The sequence below is a fragment of the Hypanus sabinus genome, chromosome 4 (assembly GCF_030144855.1).
Source record: "Hypanus sabinus isolate sHypSab1 chromosome 4, sHypSab1.hap1, whole genome shotgun sequence".
Taxonomy (NCBI): domain Eukaryota; kingdom Metazoa; phylum Chordata; class Chondrichthyes; order Myliobatiformes; family Dasyatidae; genus Hypanus; species Hypanus sabinus.
The window spans coordinates 17,675,487-17,697,358 of NC_082709.1; the positions used below are offsets into that span (position 1 = coordinate 17,675,487).

General features: G+C 41.8%; 1 protein-coding gene across 1 annotated transcript in view; it reads left to right on the forward strand.

The window, feature by feature from the left end:
* The window catches only part of LOC132392427 (TGF-beta receptor type-1-like), an 86,267-nt gene that overhangs the window by 38,815 nt on the left and 25,580 nt on the right, over positions 1-21,872 (forward strand). Inside the window, exons 3-7 of the mRNA XM_059966252.1 lie at positions 5,814-6,017; positions 12,983-13,213; positions 15,719-15,886; positions 18,409-18,565; positions 21,251-21,375. Of these exons, the coding sequence (XP_059822235.1) occupies positions 5,814-6,017; positions 12,983-13,213; positions 15,719-15,886; positions 18,409-18,565; positions 21,251-21,375 (885 nt within the window). The remainder of the gene's footprint in view (positions 1-5,813; positions 6,018-12,982; positions 13,214-15,718; positions 15,887-18,408; positions 18,566-21,250; positions 21,376-21,872) is intronic.

Sequence of the window (21,872 nt, forward strand, 5' to 3'; positions counted from 1 at the left end):
ATATATATATATATATATATATATATATACACACACACACATACATAAATACATACATACATACATATGTACTTATATGTGCACACACCCACACACACACACACATATATATACACACACACACACATATATATTACATACATACACATATATGCACACACACACACACACACATATATATATTTATTTTCTCAGTTTGGTGGGGAGAAAGGAGTAAGTGAGCAAATAAAGAATAACAACTAAGTAATGTAAAATCCACATTATAATAAGTATTTCTCGAGATAGGTATATCACCATCTACTTTTGCTTCTGTTTAACTTCTCAACATTTTTAAAGTTAGCCAAACCTTATGGCTCTCCTGGAGGAGGTGAGGACTGTCTTTGGAAGACTCCCAGTCTCTTCTTGATATACTTCTCTCGGCCTCCTGCCTTCTTGATTCTCACACTATTTCCCAAGCGAAGCGGGATAACTCCTCTGCCAGGCTTTCCCTCGGTTTGATCACACTGACGGGCAACCCTCTGGCCTTCATGTCTGTAGTTGCCTCTTCCACTGTCTGAGACAGTTGGATCCCATCTTGATAAAACACTCGGTTTAGCAGTGTACGGGTTTGAATTCTAATCCTTTCTTGCTTTAGTATTCGCTTTACTTTAGAGTATTCTTTATGCTTCTGCAGGACCACGGGGGGGGGGGGGGTGTAATCATGGTTGAAATATATTAATTTATCATCTAAAAACACCCTCTTCTTACCCAGGCCTTTCGTAGAATCTCTGCCTTGGTACTGTATCAAAGGAATTTAATTATTATTGAGCGTGGCTTATCTGCTCTATCTCGGGTAGGCTACAGGACGACTGCACGATGCGCTCTCTCAGTTTCCAGCTCCAGAGTCGAGGGAAGCTCCAGTGCATCCTGCAGCAACTTTCTGACAAACTCCATCATAGACAAGCCCTCCGCTCCTTCGGGAACGTTGTATATTCTGATATTTTTCCGCCGTGATCTTCCCTCCAGGTCAAGCAGTTTACCTTCTTGTTGATTTAATATTTTTATTGTTTTACTTAGTATCCCTTCCACATTTTGAACGTGATCTTCCACCTTCTCAATTCGAGTCTCTGCCACCGCTATTTTTTGATTGACGTTGGCGAGCTCTGACTTAATATCATGTAGCTGCTGCTTTATTTCTTTCTGGAACTCCCATATCTCTTTCAGAATTTCAATCATATTTGCTGCTTCGCCTGAATGAGGCCCAGTGTCCGCCTCACTAGCACGCAGTTGGGTAGGAGAGCTGCTCGCTGCACTCCTCTCGGCCGCAGGCTCCGCAGTGTCGCTTTTTAAATTTCTATTCTTTTTCCCCATTCTTGCCCCTCATCAGTTCAAATATTTTTGAAAAATACAATATTTGATGGGTTAACAGGGCTTAATATGCATTTTTCCAGAGGAGCTAATGACTTAAGCTGCCATTCTCGATGATGATGTCACTGGAACTGGTTAGCATTTTTTTCAATGGAACATAGTGATAGGTGGGTGTATAAAATCATGAGGACATAGTAGGGTCAATGTACACAGTCTTCATCTGAGGGTTTGTAAATCAAGAAGCAGAGGACATACAGCAGGTTTAAGTTGAGAGAAGAGATTGAATAAGAACCTGAGGGGCAACTTTTCACTCAGAGGATGGTCCGATGTAGAATGAGCTTCCAGAGGAAGTGGATGAGGCAGGTGCATTAATAATGTCAAAAGGCACTTGGACAAGTACATGGATAGGAAAGATTTGGATGGATCTGGGCCAACATGGGATTAGTGGAGTTGGAAATCTTTATTGGCTTGGACTGGTTGGATCTCAGGGCCTGTGTCTATCCTGTATGATTCAATGATGCAGTGACTCCATGACATTCATCATCATCACTATGTGTAGTGTCATTTGACATGGGTGATTGTGGTCTTTGACCGTGATTCTACAGAAGTGGTTTGCCATTGTCTTTCTCTGGGCAGTATCTTTACAAGATGGGTGACCCCAGCTATTACCAGTACTCTTCAGAGATTTTCTGTCTGGTGACAGCAGTTGCATAACCAGGACTTGTGATGTGCACCGGCTGCTTATACGACCATCCACAACCTGCTCCCATAGCTTCATGAGACCCAGATCTGGAGGCTAAACAGGTGCTGCACCTTTCTCAATGGTGAGCTGCAGGCTAGCGGATGGAAGGAGCGCCTTACTCCTCCTTTGGCAAAGATGAAACTCCATCCCTCCACCGTGACATCACTGATTCTATTCCAGTGTCTTGCAAAGACCAATAACGCACAATATAGATAGTGGCAGCTACGATTTTCTGTTTTCAGCTTTCTGATTGTACATACAAAATCCTGATAGTGGTAGTGATTGGTTACAGTCTTCCTATCCTCACAATGGCAAATTTCAAGTCAGTAATCTTAAAGCAAATACACTTAACCAGCAATCTATTGTTTTTTGAAGCACAAAGTCACTTCATCAAGCAGAATGAAAAGAGGTCCTTCAGTTCCCAAGGCCATAACAAGAACTCATCCATTGCATTCCTGTACTGATCCCATCTTTGGGGGATTTTGCTATTGCTTGCATGTTGGGGGAGGGGGGCTGAGGGTCGAAGCTTCTGCTCCTGCTTGTGCATAGGAGGGATCTTTGGGCTTCTGATGTTTCTATCATTCATTCTGTGGGGTTTCTTGTTTCATGGATGTCTGTGAGGAGTAAGGGTTTTAGGTTGTATACAGTACTTTCTACATTCTCAGATGTTGCATCGAACCATTTTATTTTTCCCATATTCCCAACAATTCCCCAAGATTCAACTCCTCGTCTACATATTATGGGCAGTTTATAGTAAAAAACTAACCTACATCATGCATGACTTTAGGATGTGAAATGGAAATCGTAGCACTCTGGAAACCCATGTAGTTATAGGGACAAAATTAGCACAGGCATCACCAGAAGCTGAGATCGAACACAAAGCACCGGAGATGTGAGACAGCAGCTCTGCTAGTGGAGCCACTGCATTGCTAAGTTCATGCTTCTACAGCATTTATTTGAAATAAATATGGGTACACTTAAGCCAGGCTTAATCTCACCTGGAGGGAATACAAATTGAAGGAAAGTCATTGTGGAAATTAATTTTACTGGTGTGGATTATGCCATACAGTGTTTTGGAAAGCTTTAGGTGAATTGAGCCACTGGAGGGCAGTCATGATCACTGGGAAAAAAAAGTTCAAAGTGTATCAAATAAGTTTTATTACCAGCATATTAGATAGAAATTATGAAAACATACCTGGATATTGCCATTACTCTCAAATGACTGTGAAATAAGTGTGGCACCGTAGCGTAGTGGTTAGCACAGTGGTTTGCAGTACAAGTGGCCCAAGTTCAGTTCCTGCTGATGCCTGAATGCTGATGTACCTTCTCCTGGTGACTGCATGTGTGTGGCATGTGGCCAGGTGGTTAAGGTGATGGACTAGCGATCTGAAGGTTGTGAGTTCGAGCCCCAGCCGAGGCTGTGTTTTGTGTCCTTGAACAAGGCACTTAACCACACACTACTCCGGTCCATCCAGCTGAAAATGGGTACCTCGCAATAGACTGGCGTCCCATCTGGGACGGGGGGGGGGGGGGGGTGGAGGGGGTGGAGTCTCGTACTTTCAGTCGCTTCACTGCACTGGCATAATGAGCCTTAAAGGCTCGGGACAGACTTTAACTAACTTAATCCAGTGATGGGTTTCTTAACTGCATGAGTTTCCTCTGGGTCCTTCAGAAAGGACCCTTCTGCACTGTATCTCAATAATAAATCACTGTACTGAGGGGAACTATGACAATGCTATTTCACAATTTTTCATTTTAACTGCAATGTTAACTTTGTTAATAAAAACACCGTACAAAATTAGCTCTGTAGGAAAATGGTTTGCATTGCACTTTTTGTGACTCAGAATTTTCAGTGATTTACTTGCATCATATACCGGGGTGTTGTCTTCAGTTACCTGGTGAGGTAACCATAACCTTTGGCCAGGAGCAGATGTAATCCCAAACATTCATAGTGTTTTGCCACTAGACTCTCCAGTTGGCGGGTCAGCAGTGGTGGCCATGTCAGTGCCCATCTGCTCCTGATGTCCAGCCCAACTCCACTCACCTGCTCCATATCCAGCAAGAGGATCTTTTTGCTTCCTCCCCACCCTGTGAGCTGCTTGGTTCTTGCTCTTTTCATCAAGGCCCAGCGCAGACAGCGACCTCCTTGCCAAAATAAATGCAATAATTCTGAAGTGCAAACATAGCTGAAATAAGGAAAACACACACAACGTGCTGGTGGAACACAGCAGTCCAGGCAGCATCTATAGAGAGAAGCACTGTCAATGTTTCAGGGCGAGACCCTTTGTCAGGACTAACTGAAAGGAAAGATACTAAGAGATTTGAAAGTAGTGGGGGGAGTGGGAAATGCGAAATAATAGGAGATGATCAGAGGGGGTGGGGTGAATCTGAGAGCTGGAAAGGTGACTGGCAAAAGGGATACAGAGCTGGAGAAGGGAAAGGATCATGGGACGGGAGGCCTAGGGAGAAAGAAAGGGGGAGGGGAGCACCAGAGGGAGATGGAGAACAGGCAAAGTGATGGGCAGAAAGAGAGAGAAAAAAAGAGGGGGAAAAAAACTAAATATTTCAGGGATGGGGTAAGAAGGGGAGGAGGGGCATTAACGGAAGTTAGTGAAGTCAATGTTCATGCCATCAGGTTGGAGGCTACCCAGCCGGTATAAGGGAAATCTTGGAGCCAATTTGCAAGGAATGAACGAGCATAAACCTCAAGTCGATAATGTACAAATCTGATTTTAAGTGAAAATTAAAAAGACAGTGGCAAACTCAAACAGTAATAACATTGGAAATCAAGAGTTTGGAATTCATGGTTTCATTGATTAATAAGAATGATCAGTACCTTATGTTTCAAGATTCAAGATAGTTTAATGTCATTTCCATTACATAAGTGCAAAGGAGAACTGTTACTCAAAGGAGATCCAATGCAGCACATTAAAAAAAACCGCAATAAGGTAAAGAACACAATAATCAAAAGCCCAATAAATATGAGTACATAAGATGGCTTATATACAGTGACACTAGTCACAGAAGTGTCTGTACATAAGTTGAGAGGAAATGATAAAGTAGTGAAGGTGGGGGTGAGTTAATGCTGCTTGAGGAAAGTAACTGAGTCGGGTGGTCCCGGCGTGGATGCTACGTAGCCTCTTCCCTGATGGGAGTGGGGCAAACAATCCTTGAACAGGGTGGGTGGGATTCTTCATGACACTGCTGCCATTTTTATTTTGGCATCTTTTTGTGTCTACGTCCCTGATGGTAGGTAGGCTGGTGCCGGTAACGCAGAGCAGTTTCCATAGCCATGCAGTGATTCAGCAGGTTAGGTGGCTCTCTGCTGTGTATCAGTAGCAAGTCGTGGATGCCGACGTGCATAGTCCAGCTCTCTTCAGCCTCTCCGGAAAGCAGCTTTGTTGATTGTGCAAGATGAGAGGTGTTCTGGGACCATGAGAGGTTGTGCGAGATTTAGGAGTTTGAAGCTGCTCGCAGTTTCTGCTGCTGTGCCACAGATGTAAAGAGGGGTGTGAGTGGCGTAACCACCTCCCCGGTCTTGACGAAGAGATTATTTGCCTGGCACCAGGCCTTGAGCTCTTCCACTTCCTCTCTATAGGCTGTTTCATCATTGTGATGAACCCACCGCTGCCAAGTCATTGGCAAAGATGACCATGTAATAAAGGTTGCATTTAGCATATATTAAATGGGCCTTAAAAATTATTTTCTCTTTTCCTTTTGGTAGAGAAGCATCATAGTGAATTGAGCTGGAGACCCACAAAATTGGCGGCTCTAGTACTTCCTCTCGTGGGGTTCTTGAGCTTGGCTCTGCTGATGACAGTGTATACATTCCGGAGACGATATTCTGCCTGTGTGGAAACAAGGCATGATGATGAGGACCCTGGCCTTACAGAAAGGGAGGAAAATCTGACATATGGATCGGGCTCTGGTATGTCAATATAAGATTATTCATAAGAAATCTGCTTTTCAATGTGAGTATGGTAATCTCCTCTGATTCAATTTCTTTTTGGATTTTTCTTCTAGCTTGTTCAAATTATTTGCTGCAATAGTTACTGTACTGTGTAAATGTATTAGGCACTTCTAAATAGCTAGGTTGCCTAAGACTTTAGCACAGAAATCTATTTGTCAATGTGGAGCGGATAGTCAGTTCAGGATCTGGCGCGCGTAAAGGATGCTGGGAATAGTGAGGTTGGCGAGCCATGGGAGGGGTGTGGGAAAGGTGGCTGGCAAGGAGAGCCAGGGGTGGCACAGGTGCAGACAGACCCATCCCTGATGCACTGGGCATGGTCATTTGATTCCAAACTATTGGTTTATTGCTAATGCCTCTGGTGCTTCCCGTTCCCCCCTTCCCCTTTTCCCAACTGTAATTCCCCTCTCCCTGCCCCTTACCCACTTTCAGTCCCTCAGTCCACAATAGAGACCCATATCAGAATTGGGTGACAAATGTACTTACCCCTGGGTCCCCACTGCTTCCCTTTGTCCTATTGTCCACTCTCCTCTCCTATCAGATTCCTGCTTCTCCAGCCCTTTATCTTTTACAGCAATCGACTTCCCAGCTCTTTACTTCACCCCTCCCCCCCTCCCAGTTTCACCTACCACCTACTATCACTTGACTTTTAATCTCTTTTTTTCTAGTCCTGGTGAAGGGTTTTGGCCCAAAACATTGACTTTTTATTCATTTTCCATAGATGCTGCCTGGCCTGACAAGTTCCTCCAGCATTTTGTGTGTGTTGCTTGGATTTCCAGCATCTGCAGATTTTTTCTTGTTCATTTTTAGTTTGCTTCTTCCAATTTCTCTTCGTTCCCTTCTACATTAAGCAAAGAGCAACACCTCACATTTGACTGAGTTAAATTCCAGCTGCAACTCCTTGTCCTACTTTGGCAGTTCATTTTAGTTGGTCTCCTACGCAGTCCACCATGTTTTCTGCCATCTGCCAACTTACTAACCATGTCAACCACAGTACTGTGCAAAAGTCTTGAGCAGTACTAGGAGGCCTAAGACTTTTGCACAGTACAATCAAATCATTCGACATTTTGGGCCTACTCCAATGGCTAATCTCACTGCAACCTCAATTCAATATTCCTTTGCAAAGAGTCTTGAGCCTCCTTTATCGTCTGTTCATTCTAGACATATCAATTGTCTACTGGCCCACAGGAAAAATAAATTTACTCAATTGTACTGTGCAAAAGTCTTAAGAACATATTGTAGGTAGGGAGCCTTAGACGTTTGCATAGTACTGCGGTAAATTTATGTATTGTACTGTACAGCTGCCACAGAAAAAAGTTCACAACATATGTGAGCAATGATAAACCTTATTCTATACGGGTCTCTATTGTGGACTGAGAGTGGAAAGTGGGCAGGGGGAGGGGAATAATGGTTGGGAAAAGGTTAAATGGGGTTGGGGGTTGGGAGTGGGTAAGCACCAGAGAGGCCTTCTGTAATGATCAATAAACCAATTGTCTGGAATCGAATTATGGTGCTTTGTGACTCAGAGATGGGTGTGTCTGCACTCTGACTATATCCCCCTGCTGGCAACCCTTCTCTGCCACCTGTTTCACACCCCTCCCTGGGCACTCAACTCTCATCATTCCCAACATTTCTTGCTCCTGCCAGATTTACAAACTCTCTCTCTGTTCCATGTTGACAAATAGCTACGGTGCCTAGGACTTTTGCGTAGTACTGTACATTTTCATCCAAGTTGCTAATGTATATCCCTGTGGCACAGCTCCAGTCACAGAATCAGATTCAGGTCCACTATCGTTGAGATACTGCATGCTGTGAAATTTGTTGTTTTGGGGCAGCAGTTCAGTGTAAGACATAAAAGTTATTATATTACAAAATTAAATGAATAGTACAAAAAGATAGTCAGGTCATGTTCATGAACAGTTCAGAAATCTGACTGCAGAGGGAAGAACCTGTTCCTAAAATGTTCAGTGTAGGTCTTCAGGCTCCTGTACCTCCTCCAATAAGAGGATATGTCCTGGATAATAAAGGTCTTTAATGATGAATGTCACCTTCCTGGGTCGCTGCCTCTTGAAGATGTCCTTGATGGCGGGATAGTTTGTGCCCATGATGGAGCTGTGGATTGGAGGTTCCATCAGGCTTGTGATGCAGATGGTCAGAATGCTCTCCTTCATACATTGTAGAGACCTGCAAGAGTCTTTGGTAGCACCTCAAGCGCCTAATGAAGTAGAGTGCCATGCCTTCTTGGAGACTGCATTAATGTGTTGGGCCCAAAGTATATCTTCTGAGATTTTGACATCCAAGAATTCAAAGCCACTCACCCTTTCCACCCCTAACCCCTCGATGAGAACTGGTGTGTGTTCTCCCGACTTGCCCTTCCTGAAGTCCACAATCAAATCATGGTGACGATGAGTGCAAGGTAGTTGTTGCCACACCACTCAACCAGCCGACCTATCTCACTTTGTACTCCTCCTGATCACCATCTAAAATTCTGCCGACAACACTTGTGTCATAAGTAAATTTATAGGTGGTATTTGAGCTCTGTCTAGCCAAACAGTCATGAGAGTAGAGCAGTGGGCTAAGCACACATCTTTGCGGTGTGCCTGTGTTGATTGTCAGCGAGCAGAAGATGTTATCAAAAATCCATTCTGATTGTGGCCTTCTGACGAGGAAGTCAAGAATCCCATTGTGAAAGGTGGTACAAAGGCTGAGGTTTTGAAGCTTTTTGTTTTGTACTGAGGGTATGATGGTATTGAACACTGAACTGTAATCAATACACAGCAGCCTGATGTATGTTTTACTGTTGTCTAGGTACTCCAGAGAGACAGTAAGATTTTTTTACACTGTACTCCTATTGTGGGGTATAATTTGGAAATCAACCCACCACTATCATGTTCTGACTCCTTCTACCACATCAATTTTGGATCCAGTTGGCTAGCTTAACCTGGATCCCATGAGATCTAATCAGCCAGATTAACCTATCATTTGAAGAATGTGCCAGTGTATGTGTTTTGTTCTGGAAAAAACTGATCAACCTGATGTGCTATATATTTTTTATTTATTTAGGGATACAGCGCAGACCATGTTGGACCTTGTTAAAGAGCTTGCTGAAGTCAATATACATGTTATCCACTACCCTGCTCTTGTTGATCCTCTTAATCTCCTCTTCAAAAAAACTCAATCCAATTTGTCGGAATAATTTCCCACAGATAAAGCCATGCTGACTATCTCTAATGATTCCTTGCTTTTCCAAATGCAGGCAGTATCTCAGAATCTTTTCTTTCCCTTTATTGATATTCCCAGACTTGTCCCTGCAGGCACAACATTAGCCATCTTCCAGACTTCTAGTACCTGACCCGTGGCTAATGATGATGCAAGTGTCCCAGCAAATTCTTACTTCCTTTCCCACGATGTCCCAGGACACACTTGGTCAGGCCCTGGAGATTTATCCCCAACCTAGTCTGCTTACAGCTGCCAACACCTCCTGTTTTGCAATGTGGATATGTTCCAGTACAAACTTTCAGGCTCCCATGACCTTCTCCACTGGAAGTACAGATGAGAAATATTAATTTAAAACCTTGCCCATCACCCATCTCTCTACATGTCTCTATTACTCCTTCTCTAATTCCTGTTACACTGAGCCTCTCCCATTGACAGTTTTGGTGTCTTGTGATGTTCTGTTGAAAGATTCCTTCCTCCTAACTCGGAGCCTCTACTTTACTCAAGTTATTATTGAATTACAGTGCAGTGTAGACCCATGAGACCCTCCAAGCTACACCCAACAGCTTAACACTGGGCTAATCACAGGACAATTTACAATGACCAATTAACCCACCCACTGGAGCACCTTTGGATTGTGGGAGGAAACTGGAGCACTTGCAGTCATGGGGAGAGCGTACAAACTCCTTACAGCCAGCAACAAGAAGTGAACCTGGGTCACTAATACTGCAAAGCATTGTGTAACATCATGCTGCTATATTAATCTTCAGATCAGTCTCAGGCAGATGACTTAGATTAACTTGCTGTATCCTGGGGAGTCCAACTCTTATATGACAACCTATTTATCCAAAAGGTTTATCGGAATGCTCAATTACACACCCAATCACAAATGTGTTAGTCATACTGAAGCAGCTCAACTGCTGAATGAGACCAACGGGCAAATTTCCTGAAAGGCAAGTTTATTTGTAGGTCTGACATAATTTTATCTGCGCCTGAGATTACAGTATTCACTTACCCGGCATTTGCATACCATTACTTCCTCCAAAGCTTCACTCCTCAATTTTCTTAACTTTCATGCACACCTTGAAAAGGAGAATGAATCCCAACAGTATGTGGTGATCCTGTGATCTCTGTCTTGGAGGCCGACATCAGAACATCCTTCAAGAAGGTGAGCACTCGTAAGACATCAGGCCCTGATGATGTAGCTGGAGGAGGATGGAAAACCTGAGCTGCCCAGCTGACTGGAGTGTTCAGGCATATCTTCAATCCCTTACTGGCCCAGTTAGGGTGCCCACCTGATTCAAACAGGCATCAATATATGCCCAAGAAGAGCAAGGCGAGCTGCATCAATGACCGTTGCCCGGAAACACTCCCATCTACTGTGATGAAGTGCTTTGAGAGGTTGAATTATCTCCTGCCTAAGCAAGGACCTGGACCTGCTGTAATTAGCCTTTTGCCACGGCAGGTCTAGAGCTCACTGGCTCTCCACTTGACTTTGGACCTTTTGAACAAGAGCAGTACCGGCAACTACAGTACGGCTGCCGTTTATCAAGTATAGTTACTGTTCAACATCACTATCCCCTCAATGCCAATTAGTAAGCTTCAAAGCCTGAGTGTCTGTACCTCCCTCTGCAATGAGTTCTTGACTTCCTCATCAGGATACTACTCTCAGTGTGGATTGGCAACTACATCTACTCCTCAGTGACGATCAACGCAGGTGCAGCTGAGGATGTGTGCTTTTGTACACTTCTCTGCTCTCTCTGTAATCGTGCCTGTGTACAGCTTGGCACAGGTCAAGTACCAGACAAGGTGGTTTGAATGTTTCAGAAACTGCTGACCTCCTTCTATATCTATGTGTAGCAGTCTCCAGAGTTTACAGAGAATGGTGCAAAAAAGAAACCCAAACAGACATTCAGTGAGTGGCAGTCCTGTGGGTACAAACGCCTTGTTAATGAGAGAGGTCAGAGGAGAATGGCCAGACTTGTTCAAGTTGGCAGGAAGGTGACAGTAACTAACTGTATGTTACAACAGTGGCGTGCAGGAGAGCATCTCTGAATACACAACACATCGAAACTTGAAGTGGATGGGCTACAACAGCAGAAGATCATGAACGTACAGTCAGTGGCCACTTTATTAGGCAAAGTAGTATTAGTAAAGTGGCCACTGAGTCCATATTTCCTAGCTTTGGGTATTGCAATTGACAGAACCAGGATCTGATTGATTATCAGAACTGCCACAAGGGATTGAGTGTCTAGATCCTCCCATTGTTTTTAAAAAAAGGTATCTAGCCTAGAAAATATCTTGAACAGTTTGAGTATAATAACATTCAAAGCTTATCACTATAGAGTGAATTTTATTTAAATTTTAGTAATGAGAAGTGTCTGTTTTATATGTTATGAACCATTCTGCATGAAACTCATCCAACATTGTTTAACATTTTTCATTGAACTAATTTTTATTGTATAGCTTTTCAGAATGAGTTCATTCAATTCTCTAATACACACATCACACACTCTAAATGTTAAAGTTAAAATTAAAGTCAGTCCCAAGCCTTTTCGCCTCATCAGGCCGGTGCTTATGTCATTTTCGGTGACGTGAAGTGACTGAGAGTACGAGACTTCTCTCCCTATGCCTTAAAATCTCACAGAAAACTTCATAAAACTTGTTTTTCATGCTATCTAACTCACAATCTGATTTTTTATTCTGATATTATCTTGATTGTTCTGCACCAAGTGTGCGTAAATCAATAGGATTCCAATTATTCCAATTAAAGTTGAAAAAGCTAAAATGTTATGGTATAGGCTACATAACTGTGAAGGTGCAAGAACTAGCCTACTATTAGCACACATTTTCTTTATATGGCCTGTAATATGGAATGCCGAGAATGTCCAGAAAAAAATTCTTCATCTTCATCGTCGTGTGCCGTGTTGTATGACGTGGGCAATCATAGTCTGTTTTTCTACATTGCCATTGCCTTCTTCTGGGCAGTGTTGTTCACAAGATGGATGACCCCAGCCAATATCAGTTCACTTTTCAGAGATTGTCTGCCTGGCGGCAGTGGTTGCACAACCAGGATTTGTGATGTGCACCAGCTGCTCATACGGCCACCCACCACCTGCTCCCATGATTTCATGTGACCCTAATCTGGGGGACTAAGCAGGTGCTACACCTTGCCCAAGGGAGACTTAGGGGCTAATGGAAGGAAGGAGCATTTTCCACCTTTGGTAGAGACATATCTCCATCCCACCACCTATAGAACAAAATTTCCAAAGGTTAACAAAAAACACTTTTCAAAGTTCAAGTAAATTAATTAGTTAAGCATTAGTATGATGAGCTGAGTAATACTGAATTCAAACTGAACTTGATGCATTTCTGCTTTTAACACTAATTTTATGGCTTGAAAAGATTTGTTTTTTCTTTTGTTTCTCATATTCACATGAGAATATGAATATATATGAATATATTCTCCCAAATGCTGATGTGACCTGTTCAATATGCAGGAACTATTTCTGTAATCTCTACTTTTGTAAATACTTATTTTCCATTATTTGCAATGGATCCTCTGGGCGAAATGAAAACATCTTAAAGTATTATAAATTTGAGAAATCTGCTCTGAAGAAATCAAATTCAACATTTTTGTGTGGGGTGTTATGAAAGTCAAAGCTGTAAAAGTTAAATTGAAAATTAAATTTGTTGTACTTCCTTGTTAGGTTGTCCTCTACTTTTTCAAAGGACGATATCTAGGGCGATAATTCTTTGTGAAATTGTTGGAAAAGGGCGATTTGGTGTGGTTTGGCACGGCAAATGGAACGAGGAAGATGTAGCAGTTAAAATTTTCTTCACGAGTGATGAAAAGTCATGGTTCAGAGAGACTGAAATCTACCAAACCACCTCGCTCCGACATGAAAATATCCTTGGTTTCATTGCTGCTGACAATAAAGGTAATATATTTATTAAAAGTAAGGTATTTTAAAATAAAGCTAATGTCCAGATGAGTAAACAGATTAGATAGTTATGTCATTTATCATACTAATTGTAAAAAATATGCATCAGATCAATGATTCACATAGCATAAAAATATTGTTTCTTTTTTGACACAAAGTGATGTAGAAAAAGAAGGACTTCCACCATAGCCAAATTGCTATACCTGCCCTTATACCTCCTTCCTCACTTCAATTCAGGGCCCCAAACAGACCTTCCAGACGAGGCAACACTTCACCTCCAAACCTGTGGTTGTCTATTGTGTCTGCTGCTCCTTGTGCACCTTCCTCTACATTGGTGAAAACTAAAGTAAATTGGGGGACACAATCATCGAGTACCTCTGCTCCATCCGTCACAAGAGGGACTTCCCGGTTGCTAAGCGTTTTAACGCCAATTCCCATTCTCGTTCCAACATGTTGGTCCATGGCCTCTTATTGTGCTGTTCTCAGGGTGGAGGAGCAACGTCTTCTATTCTGTCTGGGTAGTCTCCAACCTGATGGCATGAATATCAATTTCTCTTAGTAAACATGACTAAATTTTCCCCCCTTCCTCTTCCTCTATTCCCCACTCTGACCTTTTACCTCTTCTCACCTGCCTATTACTTCCTCTCTTTCTTCCCTTTCTCTTGTGGTCCGCTTTCCTCTCCAATCAGATTCCTCCTTCTCCAGTCCTTGAACTTTTCCACCCACATGGCTATCATATTGCAGCTAGCATCATTCCCCTCCCCCCCACCTTTTTATTCTGGTGTCTTCGACCTTATTCCTCAGTCCCGAAGAAGGGCCTTGACCTGAAACATCGACTGTTTATTTAATTCCACAGATGCTGCCTGACCTGCTGAGTTCCTCCAGCACTTTGTACGTGTGGCTTCCAAGGCGGTAACTCGTTTGACCTGCTGGTTTAAAATGCATGATGCTATAACTTTGTCATGCACACCAGCTTAAAAGAAAGACAGAAGAGCAACAGAGCAAGCAGTGGGGATGTGTAATCTCAACCCTGGCTGTTTTGCTACAGATTTTTCTCCGTTAGTGTAATTTAAGCTGGGTGAGCTGTTCAGGGCTGTGCAGGTCCCTTGAGGTGTATAGTACAGAGTCGCTTCAAGAGTTACAACTTCTGAAGAACACAGATGTTAGGAAGCATATAAGTTTTGTTGTTATTTGTGCTGTATATTTGAGAATTTGAGAATTTAGTGACTGAAGGTTCTTTTGACTGTAAGCACATTCTTGATGTAGGGACTGCCTTATTTCCATGTTCCTTGGAGTGTATCTACCTATAGAATCCTTTGTCCTTTACTAGCCTGGATACTGATCTCCTCAAGCATCCTTAGTCTGACCCACCTCTCGATGGTGATGGGAACCACTGCTCAGAACCAGCTGCGTATCTGTCAGACTCTGAATCCCAATAATGAAAATCAAGTGAAATCAAATTGAGAGCCAGAATAATTCTTCCCTTAGGTCAGGTTTATTCTCATGGCCCATTATTTTGTTTTTACAGAGATTGGTGGATAGCAAACCGTGTAGCAGCAAGTGGAATGATAGTCTAAATATTTTAATTGCATTTGCATGCGCATGAATATTTAACTTCATTTTTAGAAACACACATTTTACTTTTGCAATTCACATTTTTTTCCTTTTATTTCACATCATTATTTGGTGTTTGCACCTCGAAATGGTTGTTGGTTTGAAGATTGTTTTATACAATTCCCACAGCATGTGAAAACCTGCCTGTTTCAGGTGAGATACCAACTCTCGGAATGTAATTATAACAGGTGTAAGAACCTATAATTCCGCTATTTAAACATGTAACTGAATTACCAGCCATTGAAGTAAATTCAATGGGAAGTCCTAGCTTACTTAGTTGAAACTGAGCTAACTACTGCCCGTTACGCCACTGGCGTTTGGGGCAGCAGTGATGGTCCTCCATCTCTGATGGTATTCAGGGCATCTTTCATCATGTCAATAGCTCAGTTTTTACCACTGTCATTTCATGCAAATTCCAGGTGGAGATTCAGACCACTCTCAGTCTGGCCTCTACCCTTTGACCTGTTTGGCATGGGTGACCCTACAAGAGCCAAATCATAAAGCTCTGATTCCAACCAATGTAGCTCTCTGGGTCAATGAGGCACGCAAGCCTCCAAACCCTGCGGCAAGGTTGTGGTCCTCTAGGAGTTATTGAAATTGAACTTAACTACTATTGTGATGTAGGATATTGCACCTTTTATTCAAGAAGAAGTCTATTTTTCAGAAACATATGTTTACATTATATTTCATTACCATTTTCAGAGTACGATGTGTTCTCTTTGTGTTACGATGCGTTAAGCTTTGATTGCCACAGTGATACGAGTAAAACTGTTTAATGTTGCACAGTAGTATTAACTTGTCACAAAACAAGTGTGAGATCTGCAAATTCCATTCATTGATAAGTATCTATAAGGATCTTTTTTAAAATTGTTCTTGTTTTCTTTTCAGATACTGGCCTACGTACTGAACTTTGGATTGTGTTAGACTACCATGAGCACGGTTCTCTGTTTGATTACTTAAACAAGTTCACCGTTGCTGCAGACAGTGTGATGAAACTTGCCCTCTCTATAGCAAGTGGACTAGCACATCTTCATATGGAAATAACTGGGACACATGGTAAAGCAATTTTGACTTAAAGCTGAACAATGATTTGAATGAGCATTATTCTTATTTTATTGCTGCAAATTATGACTGGATTTTACCTAGTGGAATAACTACCAATTATTACTCAGAATGAAGGGATCGACTGAGTCGTTTGTGTATATTAATAAATAATAAACCAGAAAGAGATGTGAACAAAATGAAAATTCTCATCCCTTGTGAAAGTTGGCAGCATTTGTCTCAATCTGATTGGGCTGAATGGATTAACATCAACTTTCATCTGAATGGAAAGATTCTTATTTATCTATCTATCTATTTATTTATTTGTTAATTAAATTTTTAGAAAATTACAAGAATAAGTGTAATGAAAAAAAGAAAAATAATATTGGTAATATGGAAAGATTCTAAGCAAGAGTTATTTCAGTCATCCCTTTACTAGTGTTTTTGTTGAATATTGAGGACCAAACTAAAAAATATATATCAGTTTGCTTTAGAGCTGCTGTGCAAACTGAAAAGTTAATTGGCATCTGAAATCATTCTAAGAATTAATTAATTACTGCCCAGTACGCTGCCAATGTTTAGGGCAGCAATGAAGGTCCTCCATCTCTGTCACAGACAGCTATAGAAGGATTCTTCATTGCTATTTCGATAACAATGGTCTTTTGACCAGTCAAGGTTGTTGACCCTGAGCTGAACCCCCGAACCTGGAGTACTGATGGACCACTCTTGGTCTGGCCTCTACCCTTTGACCTGTTTGGCATAAGTGACCCAAGAGCCAAAGCACAACACCCATCTCCAGCCAACATAGCTCTCATTGAGGCATGAAAACCACAAAACCCTACAACAAGGTTGTGGTCCTCTTGGAGGATTCTGAGGCTGCACAGACAGAATTTAATGAATGGTCACTGTTTATCCACGGTCGGAAAAGCATATCTTGTAGTTTTCAAAGGATTCAAATGTTTATGATCAAAGTATGTATGCAGAATAGAACCCTGAAATTCATCTTCTCCACAGACAACCACGAAACAATAAAAACCATGGAACTCATTCAAAGAAAAACATCAACCACCCCCCCACCTTCCACATACAAAAAAAAAATCACACACAAACATCAACTCACCCCTCCACATGCAAAAATAAAACAAAATGCCTACAATGCATTCATGCTCACTAGGAACTAGAAAATTAACATGCAGTATTGCATATATTTTTCAAAACTTTCTAAGTTACAGTTACAAATCACTGCTAAGGATAGAAAACCTTGTCCATCACCATACATTATATATTTAGATATGCACTGCCCATAGGTTTGTGAATTTCCAGAAGTGGTTGTGGTGTGGGGATTTTCACAACCCAAAGCACACTCGACACTGTGCAAAAATGATAAACGTGAGTAATTCTGCAGATGCTGGAAATCCAAAGCAACACACAAAATGCTGGAGAAACTCAGCAGGTCAGGCAACATCTGTAGAAGTAAATAAATATTCGATGTTTCGGGCTCAGACACTTCTTCAGGACTGGGAAAGAAGGGGGAAGAAGCCTGAAAAATAAAGGTGGGGAAGGGGAAGGAGGATAGATCTGTTAGGAGAGAAAAGTGGATCATAGGAGAAAGGGAAGGAGGAGGGAACCCGGGGAAGGTGATAGGCAGGTGAGAAGAGGCCAGAGTGGGGAATAGATGAAGAGGCAAAGGGAAGGGAAATATTTTTTACTTAAAGGAGAAATTGATATTCATGCCATTAGGTTGGAGGCTGCCCAGACAGAAAATAAATGTTGCTCCTCCACCCTGAGGGGGGGGGGGCTTCATCTTGGCACGAAAGGAGACCATAGATCAATAAGTCAGAAAAGGAATGAGGACCAGAATTATGACGTATCTCACCAATGTACAGGAAGTCACACCAGGAGCATCGTGCACAATAAACCCCAGCAGGTTGGTAGGTGAAGTGTTGCCTCACCTGGAAGGTTTGTTTTGGGTCCTGAATGGAGGTGAAGGATGGCAGGTGTAGCAATATGGCTGCTTGCAGAGATGAGTGGAGGTTAGTGAGAAGGGATGAGTGCACAAGGAAACGATGGAGGTAGTGATCCCTGCGGAAAGTGGAGAGAGCGGGAGGTAAAGATGTGTTTAGAGGCAGAATCCCTTTGGAGGTGGCTGAAGTTGCAGAGAATGATGTGTTTGGTGTGAAGGCTAATAGGGTGGTAGGTAAAGACGAGGAACTCTATCACTGTAAAGGCAGCGAGAAGGTGGGCTGAGCGCAGATGTTCAGGAAATGGAGGAGATGTGGGTGAGGGCAACATCAATGGTGGAGGAAGGGAATCCTTGCAGAAGGAAATGGGGGGGGGGAGGAAGAGGTTTAGTTAAGAAAACCATGGGAATTGGTAGGTTTATAAAAGATGTCAGTTGACAGTTTGGCTCCAGAGATGGAGAGCTAGCGAATGAGAAAGGGGAGGGAGGTGTCAGTAATGGACCAAGTGAAACTGAGTTGGAATGTAAACATCAATAATTAGATGACATTTAAAATAGAACATGTTTTATATAATAGGTAAACCTGCCATAGCACATCGTGACCTCAAGTCAAAAAATATTCTTGTGAAGAGGAATGGAACATGTGTCATTTCTGATTTGGGTTTGGCTGTGCGGAGCAATTCATCGAAAGATGTCAATTATATTGCTCATAATCTCAGAATTGGAACAAAGAGGTATGGTTGATTTTTCTTTATTTATGTAGTTTTACTTAGATAGTAGTAAATATTGAAATTGTTAATTCCTTACTATTGAATAAATTGAAAGTACTCTTGAGTCCCGATATGGGTCTGTCCTGAGCCCCTGGTCTTTGACCCACATAAGCTGTGAATTGAGCTTATTTACAGGTATATGGATAGTATTAATTCAGTATTTCTTCAGGATTCTGGTGATCCTTCCAGAAGCTATGGAAGAATAGCTTCTATTTGTTTGGCAGTATAAAAGAGGTCAGGGAGAGTGAATTATTTGAAGACATTATAACATCAAGGGAATCTTGTTCATTGTTGCAGAAATACCTTCTGGACCAATTGCATGTTGATGGACTGGAAGCTGAAACATTGGAAAACCTTCAGGGATAATTTAATTATGTGTATGCAATTGATAACTCTCTACATTATTGGGAAATCATTTAAGACTACAAAACTGTGCCTCTGCTCAGTTCTTCAGTGGCAACATTGATATAATAGACATGTTATCTGCAAGATGTATTTTTGCATCATTCCCTCTAGTATCACAGTCACAACAGCATTGAATTTTGCCAGGGATTGGGTGGGGAGTGGTGACGTGGGTGTAGACACACTCAGCCCTAAGATATCAGCATGATAACTTGATTCCAAACAATTTGCTTATTGGTCATTACAGAATGACTCTGGAGTTTCCTGCTCTCTCCCCTTTCCGTTCCCCTTTTCCTAACCATGATTCCCCTCTTCCTGCCTTCTTTCCTCCTCTCAGTCCTCAACAGAGACCTATATCAGAATCAGATTTATCATCACTCACATATGTCATGAAATTTGTTATTTTTGTGGCAGCAGTGCAGTGCAATACATAAAATTACTGTGTTATTGTGCAAAAGTCTTAGACACCTAGCTTTAATTGTGCTTAATACTTTTGCACAGTAGAGTAAATTTATTATTTCTGTGAGCCAGTGAATAACTGATGTGTCTAGAATGAACAGATGATAAAGGAGACCCAAGACTCTTTGCAAAGGCATGTTGAATTGAGGTTATAGTGAGATTAGCCACTGGGTCGAATGGCTTGACTCATATGTAATTGCACACTTTCAAATGGCCTTCAGAATTAGACATTTAACTTCCTGTTCACAGGCTGGCCATCTTCCACTAATTTCATTCTGCAATACATTTTAACCTGCAAATATAAACTATGAAAACTGTTACGAACCCCGTAACTGGGTCACTTACCAGCAAAGATGGAGAGGTCCATTGAAGTCTGATGATACTATTTTTAACAATATTTATTAGTAAAAATACACAAAAATAATATCAATGCAAATATACAGATAATATACGTCATCAATACTAAATCTAAAAGTGCGGGTACAATAATAATCAATAAGAAATAAGCTCTATAATTGTCTAGGGGATAATGTATTGTCCGATGGAAATACAAAGTTCACTCAGTTCATGCAGGCTGCAGCCTTTGGGGACCGCTGGGTTGCAATGGTTGGAGACAGAGAGAGATTGGGAGAAAAACTTGCCTATTTTCTTTTTATGATTTCGATCCGTCAGAGTCTCATTGGTGTGGCCATTCACTTGTGGTCTCTCCTTTGGCTACACCGTTCTTCCGTGATGAGCCCGCCACCCTGGCAAGGGAGGACGCACACGGGCCCTCACCGGCGTTCGCTATAAAACGCTGTCACTGGATTTCCAACGTTTCTCCTGGTGCATCTAAAGGAGTTGTTCCCCAGACCCTCTTTTATCCTTTCTCACGGGGTCTCAGATGTTAATCAGGTTGGGATGATGCAATCTCTCAACCAGCCCACTCTGGTTGTCCCGTGAGGGGTTTCAATGAATAGTACAGTACTTAATACACAGTTCCGTCTCCAAGAGACAATGGCCATTATCAGGGGTTCCGTTTCGCTGAGGTCAGGACACATTCCAAACCCTGTGTATTCTGTGTGTCTCTCTATCTCTCTCTCTCTCTCTCTCTCTCTCTCTCTCTCTCTCTCTCTCTCTCTCTCTCTCTCTCTCTCTCATTTCCTGGGTCCTGGACCCGAATTAATAGTGGTCTTGTGATTCTCAAAAAGGAGGGGGTGACTTTGTACCCTTCGGCCCCTCAGAGTTGTGTCACATTGTAACAAAACCATTGCCCTTAACAATACTGAATAGAATGGGGATAAGGGTCCAAATCAAAGATCTTGGGGAAATACAGACTAATTTATTGCATCTGTGTTGATCAAATTTATCATACCTATTTTAGAAATGTTGTATAAATCTTCCTTGCACGCTCCCTTCAAATGAAAATTTAATTTATTTCTCCAACCAGAGAAATTTTTCTAATTTTCTTGGCAGTTTGTTCAAAGATTTTTTGTAAACTTGAATGGATGATTTCTCCCAGGCCTCTGATGGAACACTTTAAGTGTTCCTTCAACACTTATGGTGAAATTGCACTGTAATTGTACTTATCAGGTTGCTGTATGTAAGAAATTTTCTTCCCTGGATCTTTCAGGAAATTGGTACACATTATTCTTACAGAGTTTAAACTTTTAGTTTAAAAGCTTTGCTCTTTTCAAATTGATTTAATTTAAATAGAAAGGTTTTCAGTGTATGTCAAGGTTTAAATGATCAGAAATTGGGTGCATTTATTTAAGTACTTAATACCAGTTCATTTTTATTCTCTCTCAGGTACATGGCCCCAGAAGTTCTTGACGATAGTATCAATGCCAGCCATTTTGATTCATTCAAACACGTCGATGTATATGCCTTGGGTCTAATATTATGGGAGATTGCAAACCGATGTTCTGCAGGAGGTAATCTATTTTGAGATTTGAAAATTGAAATATACAATCAGTGGCCACTTTATTAGGTACACCTGGTTATTAATGGAAGTACCTAATCAGCCAAATTCAATGCATAAAAGCATGCAGACATGGTCAAGAGTTTCAGTTGTTCAACCAAATATTAGACTGCGAATGAAGTGAAATTTCTGTGACTTTGACTGTGGAATGATTGTTGGTGCCAGATGGGATAGTTTGCACATCTCAGAAACTGCTGAACTCCTGAGGTTTCACTGAAAACAGTCCCGAGAGTTTGCAGTTCTGTGAGCAAAAATGCCTTGTTAAGGATAGAGGTCAGAGGAGAGTGAGCAGACTGGTTCAAGAAGGTGACAGTAACTCAGATATATGGTGTGCAGAATGCAGAGCATCTCTGAATGCACACACATCAAAACTAGAAGTGGATGACCCACAAAGGCAGAAGACCGTGTATATACCCTCAGTGGCCACTGAGTGTAAATATCAAACTCCAT